The 25,377-nt window shown below is 52.0% G+C and overlaps 1 protein-coding gene across 2 annotated transcripts in view; it reads left to right on the forward strand.

Moving 5' to 3' along the window:
* The window catches only part of NTNG2 (netrin G2), a 46,326-nt gene that overhangs the window by 19,081 nt on the left and 1,868 nt on the right, over window positions 1–25,377 (forward strand). Inside the window, exons 3-10 of one of the 2 annotated variants that reach the window (XM_032200128.1) lie at window positions 1,473–2,116; window positions 12,978–13,150; window positions 14,856–14,882; window positions 16,807–16,950; window positions 19,730–19,798; window positions 22,738–22,812; window positions 23,335–23,400; window positions 23,852–23,926. In XM_032200128.1, the coding sequence (XP_032056019.1) occupies window positions 1,473–2,116; window positions 12,978–13,150; window positions 14,856–14,882; window positions 16,807–16,950; window positions 19,730–19,798; window positions 22,738–22,812; window positions 23,335–23,400; window positions 23,852–23,926 (1,273 nt within the window). The remainder of the gene's footprint in view (window positions 1–1,472; window positions 2,117–12,977; window positions 13,151–14,855; window positions 14,883–16,806; window positions 16,951–19,729; window positions 19,799–22,737; window positions 22,813–23,334; window positions 23,401–23,851; window positions 23,927–25,377) is intronic. The other variant, XM_032200127.1, reaches the window with a different exon arrangement.

Below are 25,377 nucleotides of genomic sequence, written 5' to 3' on the forward strand. Positions count from 1 at the left end.
TCGACACACGCACCTAACTTGGTGTCATCTGCAAACTTACTGAGGGTGCACTCAATGCCCTCGTCCAGATCATCAATGAAGATATTAAAGAGGACTGGCCCCAGCACCGAGCCCTGGGGGATGCCACTAGTGACTGGCCTCCAACTGGACTTGGCTCCATTCACCACGACTCTTTGGGCCCGGCTATCCAGCCAGTTTCTAACCCAACGAAGCGTGCGCCAGTCCAAGCCAAGAGCAGCCAGTTTCTTGAGGAGAATGCTGTGGGAGACGGTGTCAAAAGCCTTGCTGAAGTCAAGGTAGACCACATCCACAGGATGTGGTAGATCACCTCCTTGGTGCCAGATCACCTCCTTGGTGCCAGGTGGCTCTGCCTCTGTGATGAGAGGCCCGGCCACAGCTGAGCCTGGTGCCATACCAGGCCCTCTCCTTCCCCATCCTCTGGGTTTGGGTTCTGGGAGGTAGGGAGAAAGTATGAGGCAAAGAGACACTTTGCATACAACAAAGATTTGTAGTGTGGGGCCATGCAGGGCTTTTCAGGGGTCAAAATCTGAAAAGTACACCTGCTATAACACATCCCTGCATCATCCCTGAGGCAGGCCTGGCCCACACCACTCCACCCTGCAGGCAGGGGCTGCAGGGCAGGAGAAACCCCAGCTTGTAATGAAGGACTTTAACATGCACACAGGTGAGCAATGTGCCCATCAGCACAGATAACCCTGTTATCAAGCTGAAGAGTCACCAGAAATGGTTATCGTATTGGGCTGACTGGGTGCAGCCTACAGCATGCCTGCCACACTTGTCCCCAAGGCCAGCATATTGTCCTGCGGTGGCCTGGGGGGCTCAGCAGAGACACCACAAGCACAAACCTCTGCTCTCTGCCCTACAGCCCAGTCCCACCCCAGCTCAGGGCACAGGGAAATAGGGCTTCCCCTCTCCAGCAGTGCTGGGCCCCACTCAGAGAGCCTGGGGAATGGTGTCTGACCACCCTAGTCAGCGTCAGGAGCCGGTGGAGGCATGGACGTGCCTGGTGTGGCTGTGTCTGGGGACTGAGCCGTTCCCTTCTTGTGAGCAAGCAGGCGTGCATGTGGCTTTCCACTGGCTTGTAACTCGGCCAAGCTAAAGTGAAGTTTCTCAGAGACGGTCTCAGGGAAAACGCTTTCTATGAAAATTGCCCCTGTGCCAAATTGAAGGGCCCTCTCCCAAAGGGCCTTTCGGAGGAAACAACTCGACTATTCTCATGGCAAAGGCAAAGCTACATATTTCTGTCTTAAATTCATTCTCAGAAATGGCATCATGCAGAGCCAGGCCCCCAGCACACTCCAGCTCAGCCAAGCAGTTAACATTTTGACAAAAGCAGCAAAAAGCAGGAACGGGGGCAAGCAGGGTCTGGCTGTGAGCTCGGTCACCCCTGCATGGCCCACACGGTGCCCAGGCATTGCCTTCTTCTCTCGTGACCATTGTTGTTGTTCCAGGAGAACCCGTACCTGTGCAGCGACGAGTGCGATGCCTCCAACCCCGACCTGGCCCACCCGCCCAAGCTCATGTTCGACAGCGAGGACGAAGGGCTGGCCACGTACTGGCAGAGCGTGACGTGGCGCCGGTACCCGGAGCCACTGCTGGCCAACATCACGCTGTCCTGGAACAAGAGCATCGAGCTGACGGATGACATCGTGATAACCTTCGAGTATGGCCGGCCCACCATCATGATGCTGGAGAAGTCGCTGGACAATGGGAGGACTTGGCACCCGTACCAGTATTACGCAGATGACTGCATGGAGGCCTTCAGCATGCCAGCGCGGAGGGTCCGGGACCTCTCCACCACCAGTGCCAACAGGGTCCTCTGCACGGAGGAGTATTCCCGCTGGGTGGGATCCAAAAAGGAGAAGACTGTCCGGTTTGAGGTGAGGGACCGCTTTGCCATCTTTGCTGGCCCCGACCTCAAGAACATGGACAACTTGTACACCCGGCTGGAGAGCGCCAAAGGGCTCAAGGACTTCTTCACCGTGACTGACCTGAGGATGAGGCTGCTGAGGCCAGCCCTGGGGGGCACCTACGTGCAGAGGGAGAACCTGTACAAGTACTTCTACGCTGTCTCCAACATTGAAGTCACTGGCAGGTAACAGCCGCTGTGTTTCTTTGGGTAGCTCTTCTCGGAGGGATGAGAAGAGGGTTACTGCTAGAAAACTGAGCCATCAGGGTCAATGTCAACCGATGAGATTATCAGTGTTTCTTCCTCTAAGTCCCTCTCTTCCAAACCAAGCAGCACTAGTAATAAAACAGATGTGACCTTGCAGGGGATGGTTGAGGCACCTCTGAGGCTACCATGGGGGTGTCCAAGAAGGACCATGTCCTTCCCGGTGTGGTGTAGGGATGGACAGTCAGATCTCAGTTTCCTCCCAGATTCCTGTTCCCCTCTGTCCCCTGTTCACTCTGTCCCCAGCTGTGCAAACATGGGCAGCCTCTGCCTAAATATCTCAGGGTTTGTTTAGAGGATCTGGGGGTGAGGAACAAGGCTCTCCCCATTACACCCCATTCCATGGGTGGTACAAGCAGCATGGGTCATCCTGGCTCAGCCCTGTACCCCCAGAGCAGCCCTGTCTCAGATGAAAGAGGTTTGGGGGTGAGGCTAAACCCAGCGACAGATCTGGGGCAGGGGAAGGCAGGAGGGGGTTTGTTTCTCCTGGTTTTTGTTTTTCGTTTCTCTGTACAATGCCATATGTTACATTATGACATCAACCGAAAAAGCAAAGTAAGGTGGAAAAATGCCGAGATGGCTGATTTCCCATCCAGCTTGTGGATTCAGCTTGTGTGAGACTTAGAGGCGAGAGGGGAAAAATCTCCCCATCACCCACCCCTGCTAACAAGGATCACCACAGCGACAGAGGACCCGTTTGTATCATTTCCAAACTGCTTGCTTCTGAGACTTGCAAGCAAAACTGTTTTGCAGGTGCCACTGAGGCCGGCTTTGACTGCGCTCCAAGGGAAAGGAAGCGACAGCAGTGGGATGGAAGAGCCCTTTCTTTCGGCAGGGGGTGGTGGGAAGGGCAGCAGGGTGCTGGGAGCGGATTCGTCCGCTTTTTCAGAGTAGTCACAGGCAGAGACGAGCAGCCGCCTCTCCCAGCCTGTATTCCTGTGTGCTAACTATCCATTCCTTGGAGCAGCTCAGGATGGGGCAAAATAGCAGAGCAGAGAGTGAAAGGAAGGAAAAGCAGGTAAAGAAGGGGAAAAAGGCCAGTGTGTCACCTTCCCTCTCACCTGAATACTGCAGCTCCTTGGTGTTGGTGACAGCAGTGGCAAGGCTGCAGTAACCAGCTCACAGCCAAAGCACTGGCTGACGGGGGCTGTCAGAGGGGTGGAGGTGCTGTGCCAGTTCATTAGGACGGGTTAGACTTCAGGGTTGTAACAGGGATGCAGAGTTTCCAGTTCATAAAGTGGTAATTGATTAAATATTTGATGCCCTTGTGCAATGACCTTTGGCTTCCGAGCACGGATAAAACCCAGGTGTGCTGTGCAGGTAATGAAGGCCATTACCATACCCACAGCACCTCTGGGATGCTTGATGCTTTAAGGTGCATGGTAGAATAGAGCTGTAAGTATAGGGTATAGCAGATGTTGGTGCTGGTGACCCAGGGATGTCTGTCTCTGCAGAGCCCTTTACGTTTTCTACGTGCCTTGGGCAGGATGTGCCCCTTCAGCACTTTTAGTTCCTGGCTGTGCTGGTGAGATCCTCCATAACTCAGCATCTTGCTAGCTGTCAGTTTTCTTCCTTCCCCCTCTGCCCCCAAACCCCACCATCTTCTGAACTCACTGGCCAAATTTAATACCATATAATAGCAGCAGAGATTGCTATGAGAGAGAAAACCCCCACAGATTTTGTGAAAAGAGGCAAATAGAGCAGGGGACGAAAGCAGGGGAGGGGGCAGCACAACCTCTACGAGAAATCAGAGCCTCCACAGCCACCTGCAGCCCTGGGACAGCAGTGGCGAAGATGCTCAGACCATAAGTGTCTGGTGGGAGCTGCAATGCTGCATTTTTGCTGGGGCCAGACCGAGAGGGGTTCGGGTTTGCTGGCTGCTTTTTGGAGGCCTCCCTCCGGCGCTGGCACGCCGCCCGCGTGGCCAGCTGCCCGCGGCTGCTGCAGAGCAGCGGCTCCTGCTCGCCTCCAGTGCCAATGCAGCAGGGCCTCTGGGAGGAGAGGGCTTTCCTTGGCTGGGGACAAAGAAAACTCCAAAATTGCCTGCTTCTGGCCCAAACTCCAAGTGCTGAGCTATAGCAAGGCCCAGCTTGACCCCGCTCCGGCTCTCCCCGCTTGCTGCAGGCTCCTGAGAGAGGGGATCGCTCCTCCTGGACAGGCAGACAGGGAAGGAGTCGATGCCTGTCCTGGGCTGACTCCCCCAGCACCAAGAGGCGAGTGACTGAGGAGCTGTGGATAAGTGGTGTGTGAGGTGGAGAAGCTTTGTGTGAATTCACTTTGCTCCTGTGATTATTCCAGTCCCAGCAAGCAGAGGTTTTTTGCAGGAAAGCAATCTAATTCGAGCTGTAAGCAAAGCCAGTTACAGTGCAGGGACTAAAACCAAATTAAATCTTCTGTGTGGCTCAACAAGGGGTGGGTTAGAGAGAGGAAGAGAGGAGAAATCAATGTGAGCTACTCAGGAAAGGGCTGAGGCAGAGCGGGGAGGGCTGGGGACATGCAATGCCTCTTGCAGCCCACGAGCACAGACCGCATATGAGCAGCGGGAAGAGAGTGTGCAGATAAAATGGGGTGTGTTGTTAGGGATTCACCACAGGGGTCACAGAAAATGAGAGGGAAGATGATTTACGAAGAAATAAAGGCTCAAAGGCAAAAAGCAACCAGAAAGTCCCAGCTGGAGAGCAGAGGAACCAGTGACCGGGAGCTGCAAGCAGCCCAGGGCCGGCAGAGGAGCGGTGCTCGGCTGTAGTGTGTGGCAGCAGAGGAGCAGAGCATGGTCATGGCCCATGGCACTGGAGGAGCAACATGTGGCATTGCTCGAGCCCCTGCATGGCAGCAGGATTTGGGCAGACAGCCGTCAGTGCCTGCACAGCGATGAGGGACTCGTGGCAGCTCATTTCCAGTTGAAGTTCACAGTCAAGGGAAGAAAAAACCTCACTGCTCTCAGAGCAGACCACGAGCCTGGAGGTTTCCTCATGCTACAGCCCCAGCTGGAGGGTCCAGTGGGGTTTCTCTGATCCCCTGGGCCAGCCTGGGACCCCCCTCCTTTGCCCCTCTGCTTTTCACCAAGGAAAACGCCTCACCACAACCTCCCACGGCTTGGCAGAAAAGGAGAGAGAGAAGGAGCAAAGGACATGGGGAGAAGAGGAAGGACTTTGCTGCCTTCCCCCCTCCTGTAGGCTGGATCACAGGGGGCTCGAGCTTGGCAGGATCTCCGGAGGGTCTGGTGGGTCCTGAGGGTCACAGCTGGGTGCTGGTGCAGTGGGCTGCTGCTTCAGGGCTTCCTTTACCCACTCCATCCGCATCTCCTGCAACCTCAGCCAGGTCCTTTTCTTTGTCCAGGGATGAGTTTATTTTTACTGTCTTTCTTCTTCTTGGTATCTAATTTTTTTTTTCCTTACATCCTGTCCCTATTGATCTGCAGAGTAACTGGAGATACAGAGGAGTCAGGACAGGAATAGACACAAGCAAGCCCTTGGCCTGTGTGCTTGTGCGTGTGCCAGGCACGATGGGGAGGGGAAGCAGAGAGACTTTTCCCCGCAGATCTCAGTTCCCTGCTCGGTTTTCTGCTTGGTGCAGCAACGAGCTCGGTCATCTTCTCGACAGCAGGTGAATGAGCTTTTCCTGGCTGCCAGACCTGGTGGATGGTGTGATGAAAGCCGCCGGTTCTGTTTCCATTACACACCACGTCTCTTTGGAGTAATTTTTTCCCCTTCATAACGTCAGTCACCGCAGTGCTCAGCGGGGCACGCTCCATCACAGAGACATTAATAAGCCATAATTGAAGTTAATGTGCCATGGCCAGGACACATGGATCCAGTTAGGAGAAATCAGATTGAGCAGAAGTGAATCAATTTTAGGCTGATTATTAAGATTTTTCTCCTTTGCCCTCCTCTGCTCCAGTGCACGCTCTGTCTGTCTGTCCTGCCGGTGATGAGCATCCCCAGAGAAAGGCAGGAGGAGGCAGCAATACTCACCACCAAACAGACCCACACAGCAGTGCCTCACCTCTGGGATTTGCTCAGGTCAAAGAGGCACCAACAAGAAGAGGTTTCCAGTTTTGTAATGGTATTTCTTTCACTCCCTTCACCAACTGCTTTTCTTAGGGTTTCACTGGCATCTTTTTTTGCTCTCACAAATGAGCTGAAGGGAAAGGCCCTCTGGTCTCCCCTGCTTTCCCCTCTAGCAGTCCCGATGCTGTGCTTGCAGATGTGCTCCGGGAGGCTTCGCTCTCCGCATGAGTGGGAGCAGTGAGGTTGTGCTGGTGGAGCAGAACGAATTCTCCCAGCCCTTTATCTTGGCATCAACGGCTGGGATCAGGCACTCCAGCCCTGGAGGATCACAGCTATCCCCCAAAGCACCTCCGCCAATAAATCGAGCTGGTTAGCTGTCAGTGGTGCCCACACACCGTACCCTTTTCTGCCTTCTCAGCAGCTCTGTGGAGATGCAGTGATGCTCAATGCTGTTTTGTTGTTAAAGATGAGCGGTTCCTGCTCAGCCCAGCGGCTGCCTCGTGCTTCTGTCCTCCAAACCAGTGCAGTTCCATCAGCCTGCTTCCCCCTGTGGTCACAGCTCAGCTTGAGCTGAGGGTGCCTGTCCCCAGGCTGCTCTGCCTTGCTTGGAAGTTCCTCGTTCTCATCAACCTTGATGAATTTGTTGGAGAGCATCTAGCCATAGAGGTTTGCAATCTTGACTTGTCCAACAAGACCGTCTCTAAAAGGAAGAAATGACACAAATATGTTCAGCAGTCTTTTGCAGAGACAATTAGATTTTGCATAATGACTGATGCCCACGCTGAGCACCTTTCTGTGAGGATGGGATGGGACCTGGTGGCTGCATAACTGCTGCATAGCAGAAAGGGGCCACGCAGGGACCTCAGGTCAATGATCTGTGAGAGCATGGATTTTCCAGAGCTGATCATGCCCAGCCCCATTTGCAGGAGTGTGACCCCAAAACAAGCCACGGGCCCACCCAAACATCCCCTGAGAACTGGCCCAGCACATCTGCAGCTCCCAGCCAGCCTCTGTCCATGCTCAGCAGCTTCGGGAACACCATGAAAACCAGGACAAGGACAGCCCACGCCTGTCCCCGCAGCTCCTGGCAGCCAGGCATCGGGTCCCAGGAGGTAATGGCATCCTCGTGTCAAGGACGGCCAAGTCTGCGCCAACGGCAACGCGGTCCTCGGCCCGTCCTCGCCTCCACGCTGGGCAGCCCCCGAGAGCTGGAAGGATGAATTTCCCTGGCACTCACCCAGGCTGGAATTAGCTTCAGTTCAAGCAAAATCTTGCTCTTGGTCATAGAGTTAAATTAAGTTAATGCATAGCAACTCTTTGCTTGGCTTTTCTTGAGTCTTGTGAAGAGTTTTACTTCCACTGCAGCAAGGTGGAGGGGAAGGGAGGCAGTTAGGGAGAAACCCAGAGCGCTCCCCCCTCCCCGAGATACTTGTGACACTTTGTCAATAGCCGGAGACAGATGCCCAAGGTCCTATTACCAGCTCCTGGCTTAGTTTTGTGAAGATTTTTATTTCCCCCCCGATTTTGTTGCCGAGTTGCGTCCGGCCCTGAGCAGATAATAGAATTTCATCGATAGACTGAGAAGGTGATGTATGTTAAAGCACTTAATATGAAGAGACTTCTACAGGAGCCCAAATTCAATTTGGCCAATGAACTCAATTGCAGGCATTATTGCATTCCAGGAGAAAGACCAAGAGCATTTATACACATTACTCTGCAAATATTTATGTTCATGTATCCGTGTGATGTCCTCTTCACCCTTCCTCCCTTCTGTTGCCCGACCCCCTGATGGGGAAGCTTGGGTTCGTGTTTGCTTTTTAAGACAGCTTTGAATGTAAATAACGTTCCACCAGTCAGCAGGATCTTGACAGCTGGTGAGTGTCAACTTATTTAAAATAAATAGCCTCTCGAATGGGAACAGCCAGCTAGCATGCTCTCCACTTTGGCATCTTTTAAATTGTCTCCTCTTTGTAACCCAAACCTCAAATCATTTCAAAGGGCAGCGAGCAGGGTTCCTCCCCACCGGGAGGACTCATCAGTCCCCACCACACAACCAAAAGCAAAAACCCACAAGGAAAAGAAACCACTCACAACATGTCCCTCTGACCTAACCCAAGGAGGTTTTTTTTTCTCATTTTTTTGGCTCTGCAAAAAGCAGCAAAACCCAGAAGCCTCCCTCGCTGGCTTGCGCTGAAAGGAACAGTGCATTAAGATGGCTCATCCTCCCCATTCAGGCTCTGAACCACAGCTCAGTTACTCTCCCAGCTCCACTCCTGGGATGAATGAGCTGTGTTTGCCCCGTTCTGTGCTTGGCAGGGCCCTTTCAGCCCTGTTCTGGCCCAGCCTCTGCCTGAGCGATCCCCAGCAAGGCGAGTCCTGTGACCACCCTCCGCAAAGGGACGATGCTTTGTACACATTCTGGCCTTTAGAAGCGATTTTAACTTACTTTTGCACATACGGATGGCCCAGAAGCAATCCAAGCTCAGCACCCGTTATGCTTTGCCCAAAAGATTGGCTCCATGCTTTTGCTGAGCTGCCAAGACGGTTGCAAAGGAGCAGGTAAAAGTGGGTGAGTTGTGGCCAGCCAGCTGCTGGAGCACGCTGCAAGCAATGGCTGGGGACAACAATAGAGAGAGGGGGGGAAGAGTTATTCATGTTTCCCTGAGAGCTGAGATCAGTTGAAACACCATTTTCCTCAGGGATGGAAGGGAAAGAGCTCCCTTCAAACACATCTTCCCATGAGACTCATTAAAGTCTCATCAATTACAGTGAGAGCAAACAATTCAGGGGAAAGCTATCATAATCCTTCCTTTGGATGGCAGTCATTAGCAGCTTTCCCCGTGAGCTGCCTCCCCCCAGTGCCAGCTGGGGTAAGCTGAAAGGGAGCAGGGGGGCACCACTGCCAGCCCAGAGCATCAGTGGGGGGGGGAGAGCAGGAGCCCTGTGACCTGGGAGCCAGCAAGAGGGGACCCTGCAGTGTCCCTGGGCCACCTGGCCCTGCAGCAGCATCCTGCCTTTAAGCACGGGGTGGAGATCATGGCATGGGCTGGACTGGAGGGAGACTTGGAAAGGGAGGTGGTGGCCCACTGTAGCGGCTGCCCCCAAAAAAAGTGTCTCTTTAGCAAGGAGATCGGGAAGAAGACAAACAGAGAGATATTCTTTGTCTTTCTCTGCCTACATTTCCTGCTCTGCAAAACACAAGTATGGACAAAAAAAAAAAAAAAAAGGTTGTAAAACAGATAAGGACCCTTGGAAGAAAAGTGAAGGGCTGAGAAGTCTTTAAAAATTATTTCAAGTCACTGTGAGTGAAAGCTCAGGGTGGTGGCTGCTGTCCCACTCCCAGTGCGGCTCCTGGGGGTTTGCAGCACTCACCTGCAGGCTGTGCCTCCTCTCAGAGCCTGCACGGGGCCACATCCTTCCCTTGCATACGGGCTTGGCACCAGAACGCTTCCAACCGCTTGCTGCTGTGACCTCCAGGATGCTGACTTGGAGAAATGCAGGGACGGTGAACTGTTCTTTACGATCGTTTTAAAAAAAATAGAAGAAGAAGAAAAAAAAAAAAGATACTTTCCTGCAAACTTTCCTTGGCTCTTCAAGCTCCTTCTTGTTCCCTGGTGGAGGCATTGGCAGCCTCCGACCACACTGCACCACTTTGAGGGGAAGGCAGCAGCTGAACGACCTGCACTGAGGATAAACTCATAAATACCCCGTTGTGCAACGTGTTGGGCCAAGCTTTGCTCTGGCAACTTCTGCTGAGGCACGGGGTGAGCCAGGTGTTTAATGCAAAAGGCAGTTGTGTGTCACCTTCCAACAGCCTAGCGCGGGACTTGGGTGTCCCCAGGCCAGCGAGGGTGCCTGTGGGTGCTGTGGCTCCTGCTGGATTTGCTCTCCTCCACGCTGTGACCCACGACATCTGAACCATACGTGGGCACCAAGAACCAGTGCCACCACTGCTACTCTTGAACCAGAGCTGGAGAGGACAAAAACTAGCAGCTCTTCTGAGTCCCCTGCCTCAGCCTGAGCACCCTGCGCTCAGCACCTTGCTGCAGGGAGAGCGGAGCCAGAGCAGCCTGGGACTGAAAAGGCCATCACTGCCTTCTGCAGCACACAGCACAGGTGTCTGCCCCGCTGCTGCTCTTTAAGCCTCATTGCTAAGCAGCTCCTAACCTTTCCCTTCATCCTCTCTTTCCTGAGATGGCTGGATGCCTGAGGAAGATGAGCAGAGGCAAGCAGGACGCGCAGCTCCCACCCAGGGGACTGGGCTAATATAATTTTCTCCCATCTTCACCAGCTGGATCTTGGCTGGGGAATGCTGCTGAGCACAGACCGTCAGCGAGCACATGTCCTTGGGCTGCAGGCCCAGAGGAGGAGGCAGAGAAGCCTGGAGAAGGGGGTTAACGCTGAGCACAAGCAGCAGGGAGGCCCGGATGCAGAAACATTTGAGCAAGATGGGATTGGCAATGGGGGCCAGCTGTTGGCTATTAAATAATGCAGCCTGATTGATTGGTCTGAAAAGTGCTGTGTTGTGGGGTCAGCTTGCTGGGGTTATAGTTCTCTGCTCAGATTGATGATCCTCAGAGGTTGAAACCAGAAAGCAATTCCCTGGTAAAATTGATCCTTTGGATAACGAAAACTTTTGCACAGTGGCAACAGGCTGAGCAGTGAGAAATAGGTGACCCAGGCAAGAAGGACAAGAGACTGCCTCTGCTTTGTCTTTATTTCATTTTCCTTGTTTACACCAATTAGGGAGTGAGGCTTCTCCCTGTAAAAGCTGTGCTTGCTGGCACAGGAGCAGGCAGGCACCTTTGCAGGGGCAGGAGGAGCTCAGCGATGGCTCTCCAAAGCTGTTGCTCTGACTCAGAGCCCGATGTGGTTGTGGTGAAGCTCTGACCTGCTTTAACCTGTTCCCTTGCCTGCTCCCCTCCCTCCCCTCCTGTTAGCTAATTTTGAAGCGAGAGAAAGAGGCTGTGTTTGCTGGACTCTGAATAATTCAGAGCCAGGCTCCGCAGCAGCCGAGGGCTGGGCATCTCCTCTGCCAAAGGGCTGGGACAGCTCGGCCAAAATCCATCCTCATGGGAGGCAGAGGGGACACGGAGCGGCTGAAGTACAGCATCCCTCGGGTGTGGGTAATGGCCAAAGCTGCTTCCTTCGCATGGCTGCTCAGGTCCACAGTGTGTGTGTGGAGCAGGGGTGCTGGGGTGTTGCGAGTGCTTTCGGCCGTGACACGGCACCTCCAGCTCTGGTAGCACACAGACACCAATGGAGCGTGCTGAGCGTGTCACAGCCTCTGCTCCACAGACCCAATTCGCTTTCCTCGTCCTTTTTAGAGACTGCAAAGCTCCCTTCTGTGTGTGGTCAGAGACGGGCAGGGCTGTACGATGGGGAGAGGCTGCTCATCCAGCTTACGCTTAGCTCCAACTGCGGTTTGCTAGAATTAAGGCCAGGGAGGGAGGAAAGAAAAAATCCTAAGCGAGGTCAGCATGTCCAGCCATGCGTGAACGGGAGCACGGCAAAGGCGTGCTCACCACATCAGGACGGCGGCTGGGAGCCTCCGTGGGGGCTCCAAGCAGAGGGGGAGAGGCACCAAGCGCATGCGCAGCGCCAGCAGCTGGGAAGGGACCCTGCTTACAGCTCCCAGCCTAATCCACTTTGTTTATCCCCGAGCAGATAGAGCACAAGAAGAAACAGGCCACGTTTCCTTCATATTCTCTGCAAGTGTTTCATTTCCCTCAGCTCTGAGTCTCTTGTGCAATTAGCCCCGCAAAGCAGCACACTGCCTGGTCAGACTCCTCTGCCTGTTCACGTTAGGTACAGCATTACTGTTTTCTAATGGTTCTGCTTGTGAGGATGTAAATTACTACACCATGGACAAAGCAGTGAAAAACCATCAAGCTGTGCTAGGGATCCACTGTCTGGAATGAAATGAGAGGTTTTGGTCCCCGTGGTCTCTGTCTGATGGCCTGAACTAAGTCCTAGGAGTCGATAGAGCCACGTGTGAATTATGGGCTCAGCCTCTGTGCTCTGCACAAGTCACCTCCCGAGTTAGCGCAACAGGAATTACTGTGCATGGAGATAATTATTCCCTGCATACTGCCCTACAGCTCATTAAAAGTTTCTTAATGCTTGCGAATTGCTGAACAGTGTTTTTCGTTGTTGCCTTCTCCGATGAGGCGGTGACTAAAAGGCAGGTTCTGACGGCAGCTTTTTCTCTGGATTAATTTGGGCATAGCGGGCTGGGGTTGCACTGCATGTAGCAGAAAGGGTTTGTGTTGTGTAGCTTCACCCCACAGGAGAAAACGCTCTTGAATTTAGCACACTGTGCAGGTGTCAGGGGGGTTGAGTTGCACCAGAGTTATCTGTGCTCTTCCATCTGAAAGCTCAAAGCTGTCCCCTCTGCCTCCAATAAAAGCCTGCATCAGAGCAGAGCAGCCAGATTTCTGTAACAGACTGAAACGTATGCAGTGCTTTACTGGGGTCTCAGATGGAGGCTCTGGTTTACCATTAAATGGTCTCTGCTACCGCAGCTGGATGGTGGGAGCAAAGTATCTCTTGTCTTGGAATAGAGGCTGCAGATCCACCTTGGGCATCGTAACCCCAGCACCAGATACCCTGGGAAAACAGCAGAGTTCAGTGGAAAAAAATCTGTAAAAGGAACAGGAGAGGGGCAACCAGTCCAGCTTCACCTCTACATTTTCATATGCACCGATTGCATTACACTGGGACAAGGACAAGGCACAGCAATACCTGACACTTCCTCTCCCGTCTTCTTCCAGGTGTAAATGCAACCTCCACGCTAACCTGTGCACCTTCAAAGAGGGCAGCCTTCAGTGCGAGTGTGAGCACAACACCACGGGACAGGACTGCGGCAAGTGCAAGAAGAACTTTCGCTCCAGGTCTTGGCGAGCAGGATCCTACCTGCCTCTCCCCAACGGGTCCCCCAACGCATGTAAGTAACCTGCAGGGAGTCAGCCCTGGCTGTGCTGCCACCTTGGGCTGCACAACACCCACGGATGGGAGCAAGCTCTCATCTTCTTCTCTTCCTCAAATCAGCGTGTAGCTCTGCAGGGTGTTTGGGAAGGGAAATGAGTATCTGTGTCCTGGTGCACAGAGAAATAAGGGGTGAGCCGGGTGGATACAAAGGTGGTTTCTTAGCTAGCAGCAGATGAGTGATGACTTTGTCTGTGTCTGTACAAGTATGGGCCAAAATCTAGGTCTGTGGCTTTGTAGTGATGCGAATTACTGTCCCTTGGAGAAAATATTATTTGGCCGCCGTAGAGCATTGGCTTTCACATAGCCCATGAGCTCAGTGATGGTGCTGCTCAGCTGCAGGAGAGCAGCACGCTGGATATCCTGGTTGATTTCTGGATCCCCCTCTGTGTACATCAGCGTTTCAGGCAGGCGCCGAGAGCTGCAGTCCCTCTGCGCAGCTCCAGTCTCATCCAATTGCCTGCTGTAGCAACGCAGTGACAGAAGCAAAGGCGCGCAGATGAGATAAAGGATATATACCCACCATCGTTCGAGCAGGGGAATTGGGGCAGGAAACATCACAGATGGGCCAGTTTCTCCTGGGTTTCTGTCCAGTCCACATCAGCAGACTTGTTTAAATGTCACGGAGCCACAGTAGCCCCTTCAGCCTTTCAAGCAGCGGGTTTGAGCATTACCAAAGAGAATCTTTTCCCTCCCTCCCCCCAAAATTTTTGAAAGATTTATGTGCTTTAAGATGATCAAAGCTGAAACTCAGGCTCCGAAGGCCGTGACGGGAATGTTTTGTGTGTGCCAGGGATGGTAGACAAGCAGGTTCTTTGAAAGGGAACGAGCTTGTCAGCTACCACCAAGCGGCTGCATCATTTCAAAGGAGCCTGGGAGAGTTTCTGGTGTTGACAGGCACAGACATGCTGTTCTCTCCCTTTCCCTCCCCTCCGTTCCTCGTGTCTCTTCCTATTCCTTTTTCTCCTCTGCTCTTTTTTCTCCCATTCATCTCTCTTCCCATCTGTCAGTCTTCTATCTTTCCCCCAACTCTCTCTGTCGCCTCCTCCTCCCCCGTTGACATCCTCTCCCTCTGCAGGAGAGATCGTTCTCCATAGTCCTCTCCTCTTGGTGGTCCTACCTCTTCCACCACTGGCCCTCTGCTGTGTATTCCTGCCAAGCTGAAGCTTCCCATGCCACCACACCTTGAGTGGCAGGCTTGAAACCAGTGGCTTTGCAGTCTCCTGCTGATTGAGAGCTGCAGCGAGAAGGGCATTCAAACCTCCTCACTCACTGAGACCTGCCCAGCTGCCACAAGCTGGTTCAGACCCTACGGTCTGTACCTACCACAGGGAACCTCAGCGTGCTTTGTCCTTTGCTGGGCCTCAATGGTAGGTCGAGAAAATGGTTAACAGAAAAACCTATCAGCCAGGACCAAGCTGTTTTTTTCTTCCCCAGGCAAAAGGCTTGAGGTACCAAGAGCCCAGACGGCTCTGTCTGGTTGTCTCTGTGGTCTGACAAAAGCAGCTTTTTAAGACGTTGCAGCAAACTGATGTAACTATGAGCAAGACCACTGCTAATTAATTGCTGTTTTGTCCCACGTTGGGTTATCTGTTTGATCTTCTGTTGGTATCAGAGGCAACGGCATCCTGCTTCCAGTGACCACACTTCTTGTTTTTTTCCAGGTGCAGCTGCAGGCTCAGCCTTTGGCAGTAAGTAAAAACATAACTGAAATGCTGGCATTTAACATCTCGGTGCATGGTCCTTGTGGATGTTACTAGGAAAAAAAAATGGTTATTTTCTGTCCATTATCATTTTCCAGGCAATAAGTCTTCCCTAATTGTGCCTTATTTTCCATTCTGTCAAAGAGTCTTATATTTTCTTTCTTTGACTTCAGTAGCCTCATTTTGTCTCTTCCTCTGGCATGGTTTCCCCCCATGAGGTTCGTTAGAATGGCAGCCGGAAAGGAAATAAAAAAAGACTCTTCAAAAACACCAGTGCTTGCTGTGAACTTTTCCCCCCAGTACTGCAGACTTCTGCTCTGAGAAGGAGCTGGGTTTGAATTATTTGGCATAGCACCCAGGCTGGGTCACCTTGGCCTATCTGTAAAAATATATATACAGTGTGTGTGTGTCTGTATGTACACAACACGTGTATGTATATGAACATATGTCTACGAAGTGTCTGCAGCAAAGAGTGGGGAGCTCAGGAGGGATTTCTCTTGAAAGACTGATGGAATAACAGAACTCCGTGTTTGACAAAGCTGGAGGTAGTTTGTTATCAAAGAGCCTTGAGTTTTGGGCAAGGAAGCTTGGGTTTGAGTTTTGTGGCTCAGAATTAGGCCTCCAGAAGAAACAAATCGTAGAGCTGAATGAATACCGAGTTCTTAGTTTGCAGGCAAGTGGAAAGAATTGGAGGAGGAATACTTTCAGATAAATTCATAAGCAATTAAGAAAAATGCACCTCATTGAAAACTGGAGGACAGTTTTTCTGGGTAAATGAACCATATTTAGATTTTGAGTAATTACATTTAAAAGCTTCAAATAAAAAACTAGGAGTCTCCCTTAAGGAATTTAGGATTTTAAAAAAAAAATGCTCCAACAGTCCAAAATATTCTTTGCTTTTCTGGTCAAAAACATTTTGGCAATTCTTTCTCCCTTTTACACAGCTTGGCATTCTCAGCTCTGCATTTGTTTCACTGGAAAATGTTTCCCATCAAAATTTTCTGCCAGGATGAAGCTGGGGGTGTGCTTAGAGCAATGTGCAGAAAGCAGACAGGAGGGATTTGTAACCAAGGCCAGTTAAGGAGAGATTATTTAGCTTGCATAGGAGACTAGAAGTGACCTAAATTAAGTATTTAAACTAGCTCAGGGCTATTATGAAATTAAGCACAATAATCTGCATGAAGCAGTGGGACAAACAAGGACACAGGGGCAGCAGGTGTAAGTTAAGCAGGAATTTGTGCTCCACATGGTATTTTAGTCACGGCTGTTACGGCAAGCGCGATGCGACGGGCACCGCACCCCGGAGCGCTCCTGCTCAGCGCCGCGGTGACTTGCTGAAGTTAAGCCAGCAATTAATTTGCCGTGTGGAACGAAGGACGCCAGTGGAAATGAACAAACGGCGACAGCAGGGGTTGATATCGCCGGTGCTGAGTGGCTCAGCGCTTTTGGGGGATCAGGAGGGAGTTGTGCTGCTCGCCACGCTGGGGTAGGCCCGGCTCTGCCATCTGGCACGGAGACATCAGCGAGCGCGAGCCCACCTTCAGGCAGGGCGGCCTGCGAGCCCTGCTCTCCCCTCCTCTCCAAGGCGTGCTTTCTTTTCCCCTTTTTGAGCTTAATTGGCAATTAGTTTATGATAGAGCTGTAAGTATTTAAGCCAATATCTGCACCAACAGAGTAAGCTGATACGGCCACAGCCTCCAGCCCCTGCACGCACGCACGCAGCGCTGGCTGCATCCAGCGTCATCAAGCCGCCATCGCCTTAATCCTCAGAAACCTCCCGGTGCCCCAGTTGTAACCACGCTGAGAAATCGGTCACCAGTTCAGCCTGAGCAGCAGCAGCCTCACAGGCTGGCAAAGAAACCTTCCACGCCCCGTCAGTAAGTGCCTCCCACCTCTTCTCTTTGCTTGCTAGCGTTTGAGCGACCGCAGCGGGTTACCACTGCAAAAACGACCACCGCAAAACCCACCACCACCACCACAACACCCACAAGCACCACCACCACCAGCACCACCACCACCAGCACCCCCCTACCCGCCACCACCACCACCCAGCCAGGTGGGTGCCACACTCCCTGCTTCGCCTCCACCACCGGGCTCCTCTTTTTGGCTTCTTACCCCCCCCGGCTCCTCCGGTGTCACTGGGGAACGTGTGGGGCTGCTGGGTCGGTGGGCCTGGTTATCTGTGTGCGGGGACATGGATAAAAATCACCCTGAAAAGGTTCACAGCTCTCAGCCTCTGGGCAGTCCCAGTTTGCTTTATCCCCTTTTCAGTCCAAGGGCACTTTGACATTTGCATCATGAGCTAGGAGCAAGCGTTGTGGTTCCTATAACCACAAATCCAGCCATTTCAGGTCCACCTCAAAGCTCCAATCCACAAGACAACCATGCAACGGGTTAACATCCCTCCTCACCAACCAATCTCAATTTGCTGTTGCTCTGTTACCATCAGGGCAGCAAGAAGTGAAGCCAGGACTGGATGCGGGGGAAGCAACACTTCTCCCCTTTTTAATTTTTATTTTTTTTAAGAGAAGGTTTTCGAATCTCCCTTCTAGAGCCACCTGGCAATATTGACCTGCAAAAGGCTGGCACGACTGCAAGAGATGCTCACTTACAGCTCCCATCACAAGGCAAGGGAGAAAAGCAATGAGGACTTCACTGTCCCACTGCAGGGAGAGACAAGCAGAGCTGTACCTCATCCTGCTCCAACCCCAAACCTCCACACAGGATACCACAGCAAGCAGGACAGCTGCCCCAGTATCTTTGCTGGCTGGGTGCTGCTCCCAGAGAGCGATGGGGAGGGCTGGGTTGGGCTCTGCCCACCCTTGCACTCTCTCAGCCAGGAAAACTGCCCAAGGGGGAAGCCACAGACTGAGAGCAGGGCAAAAGCTTTGCTAAACCACCCCAGGGACGGGCCATCAGGTCAAGAGACAAGCTGGCTCCATCCTTGCTGGCTCTCCAAACCCTGCACCAGGCTCAAGGACTGAGTGCAGGCTGCTGCCTTTTCAAGGGCAGTGCTCGTAGGGACGAGCCACACGCTAACGCTCCCCAAGTGGCAGCTGCACAAGAAGCAAGGGAGCGTGCTGGGGGCTGGAGCTCGCACACGCCTCCAACACCCTTTCCTAATTTCTGCAATCACTCCATGGAGGAAAACCTTTGTGCTTTTTCCCAGGGTTCCACCTTCCCTCCCCTGCGAACAAGGAGACATCGTTTTCCCTTTTCTTTTGGAAATGAGCAGATAAAACTTAACAGCAGGACATTTTTTTAAGCTTCTCATGGGGGAATTAGACACGCATTCCTCCCATTGCCATGCTTTCTGGGCCTGATATTTCCCGGGAGGACGTTTTACACCCACAGTATGTTAGTAACAGTCTGTCTGGGGGAGCTGCCAGAAGCCAGTCAAAGGGATGAGGAAACTTGATTGCATGTTTATGCAAATATAGCTATATTCATGGAGGTACCCTGCTTGAGTAGTTAATTGGGAAGCCGGGGGGCTATCTCCAACTTCCACGGAGCTGGAATGACCCTGGGCAAAAGAATTACCATCTTCTTGCCTGCTAAAAAGTGCTCTTCACCCAGGTACACGATATAGATGTGTGTGAGGAGGTTGTCTGCCACCCCTGCTCTGCACTCCCGTCATCACCACGTCCTCAGGCAGTGACGAGGAGCTGCATCTCCACCACGCACTTGGGGTCATGATTTTTATCCATGCTCACCCATAGCAACATTTTAGGTCTGTTTTTTGTGTTTTTTTGTTTTTGTTTTTTTTTTTGTGAGTGCTGTGTATATGTGGGTGGTGTGTGTAGTGTCTGTCTCATGTATGATTTGCAGCGCTCTGTCTTGCTTGTGTCATACATCCGGGGTGGGCAGGGAGGCACCTGTGTGGGGTTGGGGGTGAAGGGGGTGTTTGCCCAGCTGCTCTGGGCAACCTGGAAAACATCCTGCACTTCGGGGTTTAGTCCTTCTCCTGCTTCCTGGCCAGAGCCAATGCTTTCATTACCTAGTGTTAAGGGACAAATAATAATAATAATAATAATAATAATAAAAACACAGAACAGCCATGGCATCCCTGGCTTTATAAGGGCAGGGCTAAGCCGAGCTGCTTGCCTCCACCCAGGTCCCCAGCCCAGGTTTTTGCACAGCCAGCTCTCACCCCAGAATGGTGCATCTGGGATGGGGCAGTCCCTGGGGGGGCTGCTCCAAATAGGATGATGCTCTGAGTCCTCCAGCAGCTTGGCAATAGCCAGACAGTGTTACATGGCTTTGAGCATGGATAGGGAAGCAAAGTACAGCCCAGTTCTACTCTGCTTTGAGTTTAAAAGAGTTGAGCAGAGTTTGCCCAATTCCTTTTTTTGTGCAGAAAAGGAGATGCAGGTTTGGGTTTTTTCACCTGCCGTTGCCCTGTTATAGAGGCAGTCTGGTCTCCCTCCTCTACTCTGGCATTTGGGTCCCAAGACATTCCTCCCCCTCTGGTCCTGCAAAATGTAAAGTACTTCCTTAAATACCATGAGATCCCAGAGGGGCTCTGAATCAAACTCACTGGGACCTCAGAGAAAACACCTCATTAAAAAGGTGACCCTTCTAGCTCCTGGCAAGATGCCCATTTGCAGGAGACGCAATAACCCCGAGCCGGGTAAGAATCCCCAAATGAGATACTCTGTCATCGCCTCCCTCCTGAATTTCAGAAGTATTAAACAAATCCCTCCTTCCTTTAGAGTCAGCTCAGCCAGATGGGCATTAAAAAAATCCTGCTAGGGCCCTGCCCCATCACGGTGTTGTTTCACCCTCTAACATACGCACTGTCTTTTGCCCTCTGAATTTCTGCTTCCCACCATAAGCAAGCATCATCAGACCAGCCTCTGAGCTCGCTGCCTCTGTGCCCGTGAAAGAGAGACAGAAAAAAACAGGTATTTCAAGCCAGACTGATGTGTTTTTCCCTTCTCCTTCATGCCTCCGCACACTAGTGGGTAGCAGCAAGGCAGAGAGCAGCATAGCACGTAGACTTAGAAGAGTAGATTAGATTTGGGTTGTCTCTGGGTTGCATGGATCTGCTAGACATCTGCTTCCTTTGGCTGCTCGTGGTGTTTTCTGTGGTCAAGGTGGAGCTGTGGTCACGCTCATAGGACGCTTCTGTGCCCATTCGCCTGTAATGCGGTGAGAGGGGGAAAGGATTGAGTTTATGGACACGGTCTGTGGTCTGAATGTACTCAAGGCTGCCAAAATGGGTAGAACGAAGGGAAATCACAGTTACCCTAAGGAGGATGAATTAAGTGCTATTCTCATTTGCCTTCTGCAGATTTGTTATTTCTAAACCTTCCTTGAAGCCTGTGAAATTCTGCCTTGCCATTTGTTACAATTTTCCCCACGTTCAATATAAGCAAAAGGAACTTTTTTCCTGCTTCCGTTTATCCACCCTCAACAGTTTGTAACCTGGTAATTCCAGCAGTGCCAATTTACCTCTGGGAAAACCAAAACCAAGCCCAGAAGGGTCATGGCATGTGATTAAGGAAAAGGGCTTTTCCAAGGTCCTTCCCCACTACTCCTGTGCTGTTTCCAAACATTACTTGCCCAGAGGTTTTTTTTCCATAAAATCTGACTTCTTGATTCTACTTAACCAGAAACCCACGAAGACCTAGTGTTTTCACCAGGGCTGATAAAAGCCCCACAGATAAGACATGTCCAGTGCTTCCCATTCATATGAAACGGGTCTGGGGCTGAAACAAGCCTCTCCCACTCCCAAAATGTAAAACTGTCCATTAATGTCACAGAGCTATAAGGGAAAGGTTCTCAGGATAATGAGCATTAATAATTTTCCTGGCTCTGTAAATGCGATCGAGTGGAGGTGTATGTGAATGACTAAAAAGCAAAATGCCTCCAGGGCTGTTTTTTATTGTGACTCTAATTAAACCCTTGCCAATTTGCACAGGGCTTTTTTCATATTCTCTTTAACACCATATTAATATCAATTGGTTTCCACTTTCCAGCTGAAAAGGACAACATCTATCACCTTCTTTTAGAGCTCGTCATTTAAAAAAAAAAAAAAAAAAAAAAAGATTTTTTTCTTTTTTATTCTGCATTGTTTATTATCCCCTTGACGAGGCTGGGAAATCACATTTCTCTCCTACTCGGGTTTGTCCTTTGAAACTTGGCAAGGATCAAGGAATTTTTTTTTTCCTCCTCCTCCTTATGTTACCCAACTGGAGCTTGAAATTAATAATATGGCTTTTAAAATTGTATTCCTTGGTTTGTTTTCTAGCAAACCTGAAGATTGTTACCAATATTGAGGAGACGGGGAGGGCCATGGAGCCCGTGGGGGTGAGGGTTTGCGGAGAAATCAAACAAGAAGTGATCTATAAATTTCCTGCTGTTTTAATTCCTCTGCAGTGGCTTGCAAATTCTTTAAGTGGCATTTCCAAGGCAAGAGCAGGGCCTGAAGGAGAGCCTAGAAGTTTAAATTAGAAACTGGGACTTGGTGCCTCTATCATAAAATACCTGTGCTAGCTCTCTGTGTGGTGTTTAAAACAAAGCTCCTCAAAGCAAAGAGGGGTGGAAACCAGTCACCGAAAGCCCTTGTGCAAACACACAGACCAAAAGCCATGGTTTCAGAGGGGCTGTAGCACTTGTACCAACCAGGCAAGTCATGAAAACCTGCACAGCACGTGCTTGGAGGGACAGCCGCAGGGCCGAGTTTTGTCCCCCAGAGCTCTGGCTCTGCATCAGAGAGAAGCCAAGCTCCTAGCTGGTTTCCAGCTCCTCCAACACACCTCCTAATGTGTTTTCCTCTTTGATTGCTACAAGACTACACCAGCTTGTCAGCGGCTGCCCCACTGCAACTGGGCTTTCCCCCGGCCAAGGCTGGCACAGCATCAGAAGGTAGGAGACGCGTGGTTGAGCTGGGTCCTGCTGGCAAGTTCCCCAACACCCAGCAAATGCTTTAGTGCCTAGCTCCACATCTCTGCTTTCCATGCATCTCTCTCCTCCTCCTGCTTGGGAGAAGCTCAGAGTTTGTCTATGCCCTCCACGCAGCTGGTAATCTGGTGAGGCTGGATTGAGCCTCGGGGTTTACTTGCATACATGAAAGATGAGGACGATAAGTGGTACAGAAGATTGTTCTCAGCTTGCTGCTGGGGTGAACAGAGAGAATCATGGAAATCCTGTTGTCTCCCGAGACCAGAGTCTGTTTGTAGAGCAGAACAACTTTGTAAACAGATAGGCTTGTGTCCTTTACAGCATAGATGCCTTCTTACAGATTTCCTTGCTTCACTTCTCCTGTGTGTCTACCAAAGGCAAGCTATGAAGCTCCCGGTGGAAACCTTGGGACGCTTCGTGCTGACTGCTGGGGCTGAAGTTTCTCCTCCTCAGGGTTCCCACTGGCATGCTTTGGCAGTTGCCTGTTGGTGCTCAGCCCCCTTTTTCCAGCTGAGGTGCCTGTAGTTAGCTCCCTTGCAGACAGTAGCACCCCTTCCAGTGCAGAACAACTGAAGCTGGGCCCAGGACGTCTGGAAATACTCAACTCGGGTGCACAAAGTGCTGAAATTCAGGCTCTTTGGAACTGTTATGCTTTTGGACCTCTCTAACCTCACAGAGAGACAAAATTATGTTTTGAGAGAAGATTTATGAGAAAGTTATGAGAGTAGTTTCTCTGTCTCTCTTCGTATTAGAGGACTCTAATTTCCAGGAGACTTTGTCTCTCATCCCTGCCTCAATGCATCTTCAACCACACACAGCTCCCCAGCCCTCCCTAGATCCCTGCCTAGAACTTCTGGTCCCTTTGTCACCTTTTCAAGCAAGCGAGTGCAGGATCTGTATTAAATCTGGTGTTCTTTCTACCTAACACCCCCTTAAGCTGTTCAGCGCCCAACAAATGCAGCAGCCCTTGGACCCAAGCTGAAGCCACCACAGCCTCCCAAGAGCATTCAAGGTAAGGCCATGGCCCTTTCCCAAGGATGAAACATGGCAGGTTTCTCCCTCTGTGCCCATCGGCCTGGACAACAAACCCATCCTCAGCATCTCCCAGCATCATACAATCCGTTCTCCTCCTCAGAGGGTCTGGCCCAGCTCCATTCTCCTCATCCCATTGAGGTTTTACTGGAGACATTTTTGGGACTAGCAGTTGTGGATGGGCAGGACAGCCTGCCGTGGAGCTGGGGGGAACCAAAGAGACCTGAGGAGGCCCCAACCCCACAGCAACCTCACAATGACAACAGCAAAAACTCCCCAAGCACCAAAACCCCAAGCTTCTGTCCTGAAGCAACAACCTTTAACGTCTACACCGCCGTAACTCCCTGCTGCCTCACGCCATGCAGCGAAGGGCTCCCACAGGCACCACCCTGGCCAGGGGCAGCCACTTCTGGTGGATTAGCCACCACCAAGCCCAGCTCAGTGGGCTCTGGGGGCTCTGCCCCCATCACAGCACTCAGATTTGTTGTGTCATCTCGTGTAGTGGCCCCGAAGAGCAAAGCAGGGCGCACAGCACATTCTGCAGGCAAGAAGCACAAGAAGAAGCCAGGTAGGTGCTGGTGTGGGCAAATGGGCTGGAGCTGCGTGGGCCCTGTGGGTCCCCTCCTCAAACCATGCCTAATTCCGTAGTGTTTGAGCTCATAGCTGTGCTCCTAGCAGCTTTTGGGGGGCCAGTTGGCCTGGCCCCCATCAAACCTAGGCCGCAGCTGGTAGCTGTGTAGGGGGGACGTGTGGATGGCTCCTCTGCCCGGCACCCGGCTCTGAGTGATGCAACATCACTGTGCATGGAATTTCTCATGCATCAAAGTTCGAGGAGGGGAGAAGAAGAGGAGAAATTTAGCAGCTACCAGCTGTCTGGTGCAGAAATAGCTTGCAGCGCTGCCAGAGCGGTGTTCTTGGCTTGGCTCGTCATTGTTCTCGTACCAGAGATGCTCGCAGTAGTGTAGGACGCGAAGTGGTGCTAAGTGGTGAGAAAAAGCCTGTCTCTGATTTTTCTTAAGCATCCTCAAACATCTCCAAACTCATCCGGCTCAAACCAGACTCTGGCCCAGTGGCTCCTATTGAAAAATATAAAGGTAAGGGGAGGGAGCGCGGTGCTCCGGGGCTCCCAGTCCTTGGGAGAGCGATGTGGTGCAGCAGCAACAGGCACAGAGAAAATGAGGAGTCATGGGATGAGTACGAGTCATGGGATAGCTGTAAGAGTGCATCCTAGGGCAGAACGATGCTTGGGAATTGCAGCAGCCAGAAGTATTTGAGATGAAATTTGTTGGATATTGTCACACAGAAGCTGTTTCACAGGGGGTCAGGATTAGTACCATCTCAGCTCCTCCTCAGGCAGCTGCGAACCACGGGGAAACCTCTGCCCTGCTCCATCTTTCTGTCTTCATTTCATTGACACAGATCTCCTCCTCCAGTCCTCTGTGCATGCCAGCCCACGTCCTTCCCTCCCATCCCTCTGCCATCCGTGAATGTTTAATGCAAGAGCCTGGACAGAAACCCCAGCTCTGAGCCTGCCTCTGCCTCCCAACGGCCGGGGAAGCTTGGACCTGCCTGACACTGGCTGACAACTGCTCACAATGTCCCCTGCCAGCTGGCTGGGACGCCTCCTGAGCAGGATGGCAGTGCCACAGGGCAGCTAGCGTCCCTCCTCTCCTCCTGCTTTGTCCTTTTAAACTCCCAGAAAGATCCATCATCCTGAGCCTCACACTGCCAGCGCAGCGAGGCGCTCATCATCCCGATTCAGAGTAATAAAAAGCAAACACAAGAAGCCAGTAATCAACTTCCTCTGGCTAGAAATTAAACATGGGTGGTTGTTTTCCAGCACACGCACCTGCAGCTGAGAGGTCAGCCCAGCACGCTGGGGACAGGAGCAATGCTCTGCTCGCTGAGGGCACCCCTCTGCTGTGCCAGACAGCCCCGGTCACCCCCCGGTGCACCAGCCCACCACCCTTTGCAGAACCCCCCACAAGCCACTCTTCCTTACACCCACGCATTTTAAACCACCCTAACGTGCTCAGCCACAGCTGAGAGTCACCATAATTCACAACAGATATGGAGCAGGGAGGTGAGCACAGAAAGGAGGAAAAGGCCAGAGAGGCAGCCAGGGTTTACCTGAGCATGCAGCAGCTTCAGCTCCAGCACAGCCTCGTCCAGGGCCTTCCCAGTGCTCTGCCTGCCCAGCTCCTCCTTGCCACAGCCAGGCTGTGCCATGCCGGGCCAGGCCAGGCTGTCCCAGTGCAGTGCTCCAGCTCCTGGAGCCCCAGCAGAGCCCCAGCCCCTCACCTCTCCCTTCTCCTTCCAGGCACCAAGCTGGGCTCTGCTCATTAACAAGGCATCTCTTTAATTAACACCTGACACCACTCCACAGCCTGCTTTCTGCTGCTGTGATTATGCATTTCCTTGAAGAAATAGTGTCCTGGGAACAGCTCCCTCCTGTCCTTACCCCCTGCAGGGAGAGACCACCCTGGCCCCACTCTGAGCAAGGGTCCCCAGCCCGATACCCCCCTGCAGCAGCAAAATACGGCCC

This window comes from Aythya fuligula, chromosome 19, assembly GCF_009819795.1.
Source record: "Aythya fuligula isolate bAytFul2 chromosome 19, bAytFul2.pri, whole genome shotgun sequence".
In the NCBI taxonomy this organism is placed as follows: Eukaryota; Metazoa; Chordata; class Aves; order Anseriformes; family Anatidae; genus Aythya; species Aythya fuligula.